The sequence below is a fragment of the Natator depressus genome, chromosome 3, assembly GCF_965152275.1.
Source record: "Natator depressus isolate rNatDep1 chromosome 3, rNatDep2.hap1, whole genome shotgun sequence".
In the NCBI taxonomy this organism is placed as follows: domain Eukaryota; kingdom Metazoa; phylum Chordata; order Testudines; family Cheloniidae; genus Natator; species Natator depressus.
Window position 1 is genome coordinate 152,227,039 of NC_134236.1, and position 11,733 is coordinate 152,238,771.

The window sequence follows — 11,733 nt, forward strand, 5'->3', positions numbered from 1 at the left end:
TTATGTAAATATTCCACTAGGGACAAATCTTTTCTTGACTTCTCAGGGGCTATTGGCACCTTCAACCACTTTATACATCTTGATATCCTGTCCTCTATTGGTCAACTTCTCGCGAGGACATTGTTGCAAGCTTCACTAGATGCCACTGACACAGCTGCCTGCTCCATCTCAACAGCAGCGGTGCTGCAGGGGCTTCCCAGCTTTACCTTTCTGGCTTTCCAAGGGAGGTCCAGTCCACTGTGGAGGACCTTCCTTTCAAAGCATCCAGATTATCTGCAGAAGAGGCAGATGAATCCCTCCATACACTAAAAAAATTCCAGAGCCACTTTGCACTCACTGGAAGTTTACACACTTGCACAAAAAAAGGAGCTATAGTAAATCCCAGATGGCACAGAGATCCCAGCCTCCTCAATTGCCTCGTCCCAGGGGATGTATGTCCCTTCCCCCCTTCTCTCCCCTTGAACACCGCGGTCTCAATTTACACACAATTGCTGGCCTTGTTGGAGACTCGTACTGTTCGAGGGTATATATGTCACATGCCTGATGGGGGGTGCTCTGTCAGGACTTGCAATGTTATGTGCAACGAGGAAGTGGGACCACCAGTTCGCACTGCCTACCGCTCACGTACCCAGCCAGTTCTGGGCTTAACTCACGGCTGTTCGCTTGCTGGTGGTTTGTCCAAGTCCTCCATAACACACCCCTTAGTTAAACAGTATGTAACCCTCTGATACTTGTCTCTGTTCCCAATTGGTACCCCTTTTTAACCCCTATGCTTGGATTACACGTGTCTAGGTTCCTTTTCACTTAAATTTTAAAAAGCGGGAGCAAAATGTGTCTAAAAGGGATGAGAGACTTCTATCCCTAGCCTAATGAGGTGGTAAATTCAACATACTAACCTCTCTTTGGATGTCAGTCTCTGGCTCCCAATCAGTTCACAAACTTGCATCCCATCCTCATCGTCATCTGAAGGAACAGAAATGGACACCGTACAGAGTCAAGCACAAGGGTTTATTCCGCACAGCACTGGCAGAGTGTCACTTTGCTTATCAGGCTCAGCGAGACACTGCTAAACAATTGATTACAATAGATTATATAGGGTGCTTATGGGTGGAGAGAAGAGATGGGGTGGGAGTTCCCGAGCCCCTGGATAGGTTCTAGCAGCAAGACAAGATTAGCACAATAAACCAATAGTCTAAAAGATTACATAATGGCTCCACCCATAGCTCAGGTTAACATGTTGCTAATACACAGGTGTTTTCCCTCAAACTTTTCCTATTGCAATGTGTAGGTTAGATCCTGATTTTTGGGGTCTATTGGAATGAGGTAGTTCTTCTGGTTGGCCAACAGGTACATTCCCGGGGGTTTAAAGCAAAAAGACAGTGAAAAGCACGGGCAATAGATATTATCTTAGGGTTCACCATTTTGTTTCTGAGAACTAGAAGTGGCATCTGTAAGGGAGGATACATCTGTGGAAGGGAGGATGTCATATCTCATACTGACATGTTAGGCCTCTCCCTGAACTCTGGTTGGCATTTGGGGAGTTTGTCTGTATCTCCTTCCTGCACCGGGGAGTAGACTTTGAGGCTCCTCTCAGTGCATTGTGTGCCTGTAACTCATGATAAGGACACCCAATTACTGCTCACCATCTGGTGTTATGCTGACACTGCTTATCTAGTTGAAACAAAGCAAGGTTGCCTCCTGTTCACCCAGGTTTTCTTTAGCCATATATTGTTCATTGTCAGCTAGGCCCCAGGCCTCTGACCAAGCTGTGGAATTTGGGCCTATATGAAAAGTTCTTAACAGAGACTGTGGTTAAGATCTTACATACATATTAATGGGGGTTAGCCCTTCAGATACAATGCTTTAAGATGGTTACTCTGGCAGCAATAATCCCATCTCTAGGCCAGGGGGACTAGTTCTTGGCCCTTGACCTATAAGATGCTTACTTTGATATCACAATCTACTCATCCCACAGAAGGTTTCTAAGAGTCACTCTGGGACAAGACCACTTTCACAACAAGGTGCGCCCATTCTGTCCATCATCTGCACCCAGAGTGTTCTCAAAGGTCTTTTCTGTGGCACTGGTACACGTTTGCAAACAAGTAATTACGATATTCCTATATTTAGCTGATTGCCTGCTCAAAGCACACTCCTTTGATGATGATTTGAGGGTCACACAAAAGACTATGGACCTATTTCTCCAACTGGGACTACAATTAAACATCCAAAAGTCCACATTAACTCCATTTATCCATAGGGGCCTACCTAGATGTAGTAGAGGCCAAAGCTTTCCTTAACTCACACAGGTTCAGTACCTTAGCCAACTTAATCTCAACAGATCAGACCAGACCTCAGCCAGAAACTGTCTTCAACTGCTGGGACACGTGGAAGTGGGCACCTTTTTAATAAGTCACATAAGACTCCACATGCACTGCCTTCAAGGATGGCTCAGAACAGTGTATGTACAAGCATACACAGCTTAAACTTTTATCGATGCCCTTGTCAGTCAACACCTCCCTCGACTGGTGGAAAGACCCTCACAATGTCTGCGCAGATGTTCCCTTCACTCAGCCAACCCCAATGTTAATATTGACAAAAGATACATCCCTATGGGGATAGGGAGCCCACCTGGACACCCATGCTATTTAAGGCAAGTGGTCCCCACTTGAATCCACACTACATATCATTTACTGGAACTCAGAGCAGTCAGGAATGCCTGTACACATTTCCTACCACTGATCAGGGGCAACATATAAAGATTATGGCAAACAACATCTCATATGTTTTACATAAACCACCAGGGAGGAGTAAGATCACCTTCCCTTTGGGCTGAGGCAGTGAAACTCTGGAATTGGTATATCTGCTACCACAGCAACATCTCAGCAGCTTACCTCCTGGACATAGAGAACACTACAGCAGATGCTTTCAGCAGGAAATTTCCCAGGATCATGAATGGGAAATATACTCTACCATTCTTCACAGCATAGTTCTACGTTGGGGAGTCCCAAAGATAGACTTACTCGCTGAAGCCAGAAACAAGAAGTGCTCCCAGTTCTGCTTCAGGGCTGGCCTGAGTCATCACTCTCTTTGAGATGCCTTTCTCCTACACTGGAACACAGGTCTCTTCTATGCCTTTCCACCAATTCCTCTAAAATCCAAGGTCCTTCTCAAGACAAGAAAAGAAAGAGTCAGGGTTATACTTATAGCTCACATGTGTTCAAGACAAACATGGTTTCCATACCTTACTCAACTGGCGACTTGCCTACCAATCACTCTCCAGCCTGTTCCTCATCTCCTTTCTCAGGATGCTGGTTGGATCCAGCACCCCATCTACAGGTTCTCCGACTCCAGGTGTGGCTCCTCGATAGTTCCAAAGGTAGGAAATGACCTGTTCTGAGGATTTAAAAATGGTGCTGCTACATAGCAGGAAACAAACTACTCATCACACGTATATTCAAAAGTGGAAGAGATTCCAACTCTGGTGTGAGTCAAGACACATTACTCCTACATCCTCTCCACTACTGCTTGTGTTAGAGTACATCCTAGAACTAAAAGGGTCAGGATTATTGCTAAACTCCATAAAAGTGCCTCTCACAGCCATCACAACCTTCCATCATAAGATAGATGGTTATTCTGTTTTGGCCCATGCTATAACAAGAAGGTTTCTCAAGGATATGAGTAACCTCTTCCCACAAATCTGGTGCCCTACTCTGGCATGGGACCTCAGCCTTTTCCTCAGGTGTCTTATGAGGCCTCCCTCTTAACTCCTGGCCACCTGCTCTCTTCTACACCTCTCGACAAAAACTGCATTCCTAGTGTCCATTACGTCTGCTCAGAGAGTGGGAGAAATAGGTGCTCTAATAGCAAAGACAAGGTTACATTACGACTGCACCCCAAGTTCCTACCAAAAATATCTTCAGACTTCCATATACATCAGAGTATCCACCTTTCAGACTTTTTTCTGAAACCGCACCGGGACAAAAGGGAGGTGGCTTTACATACACTTGATGGCAGGAGAGCATTAGCCTTCTATTTGGCTAGGAGTAAACCCTTCAGGAAATCTCCCAGATTATTTCTCTCCATTGCAGACAGATCAAAGGGTATGTCTACACTACCCGCTGGATCGGCGGGCAGCAATCGATCCAGCGGGGGGTCGATTTATCGTGTCTAGTCTTGACGCGATAAATCGATCCCCGAGCGCTCTCCTGTCGACTCCTGTACTCCACCACCGCGAGAGGCGCAGGCTGACTCGATGGGGGAGCTGCTGCAGTCGACTCACCGGGGTGAAGACACCATGGTAAGTCGATCTAAGTACGTCGACTTCAGCTACATTATTAACGTAGCTGAAGTTGCGTAACTTAGATCGATTCCCCCCACCCACAGTGTAGACCAGGGCTCAACAAAGACTCTCTAGATGGATATCGGACTGCATTAACCATTGCTATTTCACTCACAACCTTCAACCTCCCTCTAGAGTTTGAACTCACTCCACAAGATCCCTCTCCACTTCCTTAGCCTTCCTCGAGGACATTCCAGTCGCAGAAATATGCAGAGCAGTGACTTGGACTTCTGCTCATACATTTGCTGAACATTATGCAGTCACCCACGACTCAGCATCCGATGCCATATTTGGCTCCACTGTTTTATCCTCAATCCTAGACTTGACTCTGAAGCCCCACCCTCTATTAGGGGCACTGCTGCAGTCACCTAGAGTGGAGCACCCATAGACACACTACTCGAAGAAGAAGAAAAGGTTACTCACCTTGTGCATTAACTCTGGTTTTGCAGATAATGTGTGTCCCCTGTGCATGCTCCACTACCCATCCTCCTCCCGTCTGCTTCAGAGTTATTACCAATGAGCTCTGTGATAGAGAAGGAACTCAGGGTGGATTGCCTGCACAGTGCTATCTAGCCCTGATGAAGGGCATGAGACTGGGAGAGCACATGTGCAGGCCAAATGGATACTGCTCCCTAAAATCTCCAATCTGAGGCACAGGGGGTGCAAATACACCTGGAGTGGAGCACCCATAGAGACACACATCTCAAAGAACCACAGTTACTGTGCAAGGTGAGTAACCTTTTCTTCTGTCTGGGTAATCTTATCCATTCTCATAGGTTTGACTGCTAACTCTAAGCCAGTGATTCACAAATCTATTTTTCTGGACTGTTGAACTTTTCTTCCTTTATTCTGGCTGCATTTCAACCTGCCTCTATGACATCTCCATGTAGCTGTCTCACTGGTAGTATAAACCAAACATGGCTAAAAGTTTTCATCTTTCCTTCCAAACTTTTCCCTGTTCTTCCATTCTTAGTAACCTTTGACAACACTGCCATCCTTTTAGGAACTCAGGGCAACTAACTTGGTAGCTATTAGGATGTCATGATACACCCGTGATAGTGCATCCAGACTTACAGCTGAGGAGTTATTGATGGAAACATTCGAGAAATTAATAGCTGAGACGACAGAGAGGCTTCAACTCTCTCATTGTCAAAGCCATCACAGCAATCCATTGGTTGCTACCAACACCCAGGGTATCCAAGAAGGGACTAAGTACCCTGGTGGGACAGGAGGGGGGAATCTGGAGCAGAAGCTTCCAAGGAAACTAAGATAAATTTTCTATTCTCCCCTCTCCACCCAGAGTCTTAGGTGGCTGGTAGTAGTCACAGTAAGGCACACACTGCCACAACCCAGATTCTGAATCTCCTCCATGTGCATGGCTTTGCAGTAACACAAGGAAAAGCTCCCTGATTCACCTGACAAATGTAATTCACCTGGGAATGGAGACAGACACTTTGGTGACAAAGATCTACCCATCACTAGACTGATTCCAGAAGATCCAGGATCTAATATCAATGCTGGACAAGTGAATGAAGCCAAACATAGCTCAATATCTTTAGACATTAGGCCTTCTGGTCTCATGCATATGAGTCTCCACATGGGTAAGATCACATATCAAGTGTGTTAGGGGGCTTATTCCTTCACCCACTTACTTCCCTGGTCCTTCTTGCATGAACAGAGAGCAACAATAGCTGAAGTCCAAAGGTGCAAACAATTAGATGTTTATTGGGGTGAACTTCCAGCAAGCATGATTCCAGTTTCCTTCCTTAGTGTCCCCCTTCCCAGCTGACACCACAGAGCCTTACCTGTGTCCCTGTTCCCATTCCTGCCCTTATCTAAACATGATTCCAATTTCCCCACCCCCATTCCCTGTTCCCATTTCCCCCCCACTCCCATTCCCTGTTTCCATTCCCCCCCCACACACACATACTTCCTGATTGACTGCAGACTATATAGTAAAACGTGAGTTCTGCTTAGCTATACCTTAACCAATCATTTTACTGAAATTTAACTAACCAATCCTAACATATTGTAACATGATTATTTAACCAATTATATCCCACCACCCTAATTAGTTTATACCCAGCAAAATTAATTATACAGCAGACAGAAACAATCACAGAACCAGAGATTATACAGACAAACAATAGGGAAATGGGGACTACAGTGATAGAACAACGAAGAAATGAGGATTTCACATCCCAGCTATTGATAAGTGAGTTCTTGCCAGACAGGATGCTATCAAACTAAGTTTCCTTTTACATTTTCTAGGCACTTCCCTTTCTCTGGAGGCGATAGGCATTATCAGGACAGGACTGTATTCCTAACAGCACAATAGCACTTTATTTCAATGTGACTAGTTTGGAATGTGAGGATGTGACCGGTCGCTTCCCAGCTTATGGTTGCCTCTGTTGCTTAGCCAAAGGCCTTAGCCTAAGCACAGGGCCTCAAACTGTCACAGTAAGAGAAGGACCTTACACGGCAGACAGTGATTTTGATTCTTTCTTTTATACCTCTATAACTAGCCAAGTGATAAGAATACACCTAAATTCTTAGAGTATAGGCCTTTACAGACAGGCCTGAATATCTATAGCCTAACAAAGTGTGTCCCGGCCGTTCTTCTGACAGTGTGGGACTGTGAGGAGCTGCACTTACCAGTGGTACCAAATCATGATTAGGTGGCTGGATCATGATTCTCCTCCATCTCTAGAGTCCTCTGCAGGTGGTGGCTCTGGCACAGTGGTGGTCTCCTTTCCAGTAGACAGTAACTCAGCCCTCTGGCCAGGTCACAAGTTGAGTCTGCCCCCTTCTGGTGATGGTGGGATAACAGTCCAACAAAATATGTTAGTCCAACATCCCCAACAAAAGAGCCTTCAGCCTACATACGGGGTTCTGGGGGCTGCACACCCTGTCTCAGAGCTTAAAATGTCTCTATCCCCTTTAGCTCAGGGGCCCTTTGCAGGAAGTGAATTGGTAGGGGAGCCCAGGCCATCCCTCCCAACTAGGCTCCAACCCAGGAGCCCTATGAAAGGCAGTGATATCAAACACCCAGGAGTGCTTCAGAACTGCCTCCTTTGGTCACTTCCTGCAGCTTACCCACCGAGTCCAGGTTGTGGTCAGAAAGCCTCACAAATGATTCACCAGACAATGGAGTGAAGGGTTCCGTAGGGCTTAGGGAATGGCTGGTCCTCCCCTAGGGGCTGGGGTAGCTGTTGCCTGTAGACTTCACTCCTGCAGCTGGGCTTCAGCTGGGTCCTTTCTCAGGAATTCCCAAGGTAGGACCTATCCTATCTGCCCCCTTCTGAGCTATCTGCCTGTCTTTTAAGCTCCCCCTCCAACTGAACCAACTCTGCAGGTGTGGCAGGGTGGAGCCACATGGGCCCAAACTGCTCCTTTACCCTTTCTATTCAAGTGTAGGGTTTATATAGCTCATCACAGGAACCATTCCCCGGAGTGAATGCAACACCAGGTGCTGGTTCCCAACCTGATGCTGGATCCCCTAAGATGATGGACAGTTCCACAGAATGTCCCATATGCCTTCCAGGTCTGCAGGTTGTCACAACACACACCAGTCTGAAGGAATGGGGAGCACTTCTGGGACCCAGAACAATGTTGAGTATCTGGAGCTCCAGGAAAGGAACCACAGCATCAAGTTCTTGGAGGTCACAGCTGTCAAACTAGCTCTGCTAAGATTCCAAAGCTGCCTACAGGGCAATCCCATCTTGGTCCAACCAGACAACATGTCCATGGTTGCATACCTAAACAACCAAGGGGGAACAAGGAGCATAGCTCTACATGCAGAAATAGTGGAGACAATGGAATGGGTAAACAAGACTTTCCCTTCCTTAAAGGTGAGACACATAAAGAGAGAGCAGAAACAAAAGGCAGACTGGCTCAGCAGATGCAAAATCAACTACTTGGAGTAATGCCTGAACCAGGAAGTCTTTACTTTGATCTCGCAGACTTTCGGTCTCCCCTATCAACCTTCTTTGCCAAATGCAAGAATGCAAAATGGCCAGAAGTCTTCACCTGGGAAACAAACCCTTAGTCCATGGGGACAAATGCTTCGTTGCACAGATGGCTGCAAGGCCTGCTATATGCCTTCCTGCCCTTCCCTCTCGTAGGGAAGATGATCCAAAATACAAGGTGAGAAAAAGCAAGGGTGATAGTGCTAGCTTCATACTGGCCAAGGAGACCCTGGTTCTCTTATCTGATAGAATTCAAGATGGAACCACAGTTAGATGATAATATCAGACATGTTTTTTCCAAGGCCTGTCCTGCATTCAGTCCCACATTGTCCTGCTATTGAAAGGAAAGTGTTAGTTGTACTTGGCCTATCTTTCAAAGTGATCAGGACTCTGCTCTGATCCAGGAGAATTTCCATGCTAAAAACCTATGGACCAAGTTCAGTCTGTGGTGCCAAGAGAACAACACTGATCCAAGGGATCCTGGAATTCTTGCCACTCTGGACTTTCTTCAGGAAGGTGCAGATAAAGGCCTTCAGCCCAGCACCGTAGCACACCAGGTATTAGCCCTAAGTAGTATACTCTTTGCAGGATCCTTGGGCTTCTTGGTAGAATCCTCAGGTATCCAGATTTCTCAGAGCAATCAGACTGATCTTCCCTAAGAGGGACCTACCACTGATGTTGAAAGTTGTAACCACCCATCCCTTTGACCCTATGACTTCCTTCATTCTGCCCACAGAAACAGCACCCAGCCAAAAAGCAGTGGTGCACCCTAAATATCAAAAAAGCACTGAAGACTTACATCAAGCATACAAAATCCACAAGGAGATCAGGCTCCTTTTTCATTTCCTTTCAGCCTGAGGTGCCAAGGATTTAAAGTATCCAAGCTGTCCAAAGATGCTGTCATTTGAATATGAGACCTATGATTGCCCTTAACTGTGTGCCATCTGTCAACACCTCCAGGAATCCAGGTTGTTTTTCCATAGATCTGTATAGCTCTTGTGCTGTCTAAGAGTAAATTGTGTGTGTTTAGAAATTCCTTTTTAGAATCTGTATGTTATTTGCTCATTCTGTCCAATAATCCCCAAAGAGGGAAATAGTGAACCAAAAGGTCCATAGCTTTGGTGGAACTTTGTGAGCATGCAACAGCTACTGCGGAGGCTTGAGAGAACTGGCACTAGTTTCAAGACCTAGGCAGAGCCTCACTGCCAAGAGGGGTGTCAAACATAGGGTCTGTACCTGATGTGTGTCCCTAAAGGCCCAGAGCCAGTGCCTAAATTCTGCCTAGCCCCAGCAAGCCAAGAGCAGATACCCCACGTTTGGGTCCAATCCAGTAGCCTGGGGAGTGTCCACTAGGTGGACCCCATCCACTTTTTTGTCAGTTTGCTCAGATGAGTTACACTAAATCCTGTGGCTTGACTTTTCAGGATTCCTGACAGCAATGAGACAAGAAGCAACTCGAGCACATAAAGGCTGGGCATTAGATACAGTTACAATACATAATGAAGTTTTAAAGCAATCTAAAGAAGAAATCACAACATCCCCTGCTGTATGTATGACATATGAAGATATTTTTTATTCAATTCTGTATTTAATATATATTTTTTCATACTTAAGGCATTTCAAATGGCTAGAAGAAAAGTTGACACTGTATTCGCCTCACAGTATTTATCCATTTTACAAGTTAAATACAAATCACAGAAAATGTGAGGATTCTTACTTTCTCTTTTGCAGCTTATAAATATAAGTTTTATTAAAGAAATATTCAAATATTCACACTAAGCTACACTAACTATCTCTTGGGTTCTGTGTTCAACTGAAATTGAAAACATCTGTGCTATTTGCTAAAAAATGGGACAAAGGTGCACCTATCAAAATGTATCTATTCTTCAGCCATGGAATAATTATGGCATATATTTTTATCATTTATGTAAAGTACTTCAGAATGAATGTTAGGTAGTATCTTCTATTTGGGGAACTCACTTACTCAACTAACTAATCTCCACTCATTTCAATCACATTATTCTCTGAAGGTTTTTCAAGTTATTTAGTGTTAAATTATAAATTCCCTTTTTTCTTATTGTAGATCCTTCTAACTATAATACACAGGCTTATTTTGAGAGGTTTAAATTAATTATTCATTCTGTAAGTTAAACCAGATAACATATATGCATAACATATATCTGCTCACTCTCCACACAGGAAGGGGTTTATATTTACGGACTGTACTTAGATGGAGCAGGCTGGGACAGACGTAATAGTAAACTCACTGAACCTACACCAAAGATTCTCTTCACAATACTCCCTGTGGTGCACATATTTGCTGTTAACACAACTGGTCCCAAGGATCCCAAACTCTATGTTTGTCCTATTTACAAGAAACCCAGGAGGACGGATCTGACCTACATCACTGTGATCTATTTAAGGACAACCGTATCTTCAGATCACTGGATACTGAGAGGAGTGGCACTCCTGTGTGATATCAAGTAAACCCTGTCCTTCAGACTATGACAGAAACTTTATAGACTTTGGCACATGTAACCAGTTATACCTATCCTAAGCTGCCTTTTTTCTAATGGTTTAATATTTTGCCCATTAGCCCATTATATTAAATCTTTTAAATGAATAATTTAAATGCAAGTTCTAAGAATGATTCTTTTCTCCCTAAGTCTAAAGAAGTAATTGAACTGGTGATAGAAATTATTATTTCACTGGTGATGTTTTTAAAGTCAAGTATCTCAGTAACTGTAACATTTGAGAGTTTGCATAACAATACTTAAAAGCAAGGTAAAGATTGTTTTAAATAATAAAATTAGTGGAAGATGTTATTAAAAAGAAAAACATACAGTTGTTTTCTCATTATTTCTGCTTCCTGTTATTCATATCAGGTTTCAGTGAGATTAGAAGAAAACAGACTGCAATAGAAAACATTACAAAATGAAGCTTTATTTTACTCCAGATACAAGTTTTAAAAGCAACACTGGACAGCGAATCATAAATTTGAATATTAAACATAAAACTCTTATGTCTAATGTAGAGAGAACTTGACCCATACTTTCTGCAGGGATGTTTCATGGTTCATTGCACAGTGCTAAACAATGTAGATGTAGCAAAACTGCACTCTGAGTGTTTGTAAGCGATCCTCATGCATTTCCCTTTGGGCCATTGGACAGTGAACAATATGTCCTGTATTCAGTTTAGCTGATATATATATTGAGAAAAAAGGAGTCCTGATATGTGTAGAAACAAACCTGAAGAATCAGAGTAGAGTGCAGATTGGTTTACTGTCAGTGCTACTGTAACTGAAATACTGGGCCAAATTATGTACAGCTACTGTTACCTCCCTTCCTCCATCCCAGTTTAACACTTTGCTGGTGCATAGACAAGAATGCTTGGAGTGCAGATCACAGTGTTCCCTACACTGCCTGG

General features: G+C 44.2%; 1 protein-coding gene across 1 annotated transcript in view; it reads left to right on the top strand.

Annotated features, from left to right (window-relative positions):
- The window catches only part of DNAH8 (dynein axonemal heavy chain 8), a 577,557-nt gene extending 566,763 nt beyond the window's left edge, over window positions 1-10,794 (top strand). Inside the window, exons 91-92 of the mRNA XM_074949111.1 lie at window positions 9,732-9,853; window positions 10,507-10,794. Coding sequence (XP_074805212.1) covers window positions 9,732-9,853; window positions 10,507-10,794 — 410 coding nt within the window. The remainder of the gene's footprint in view (window positions 1-9,731; window positions 9,854-10,506) is intronic.
- Window positions 10,795-11,733: the final 939 nt, after the last annotated feature.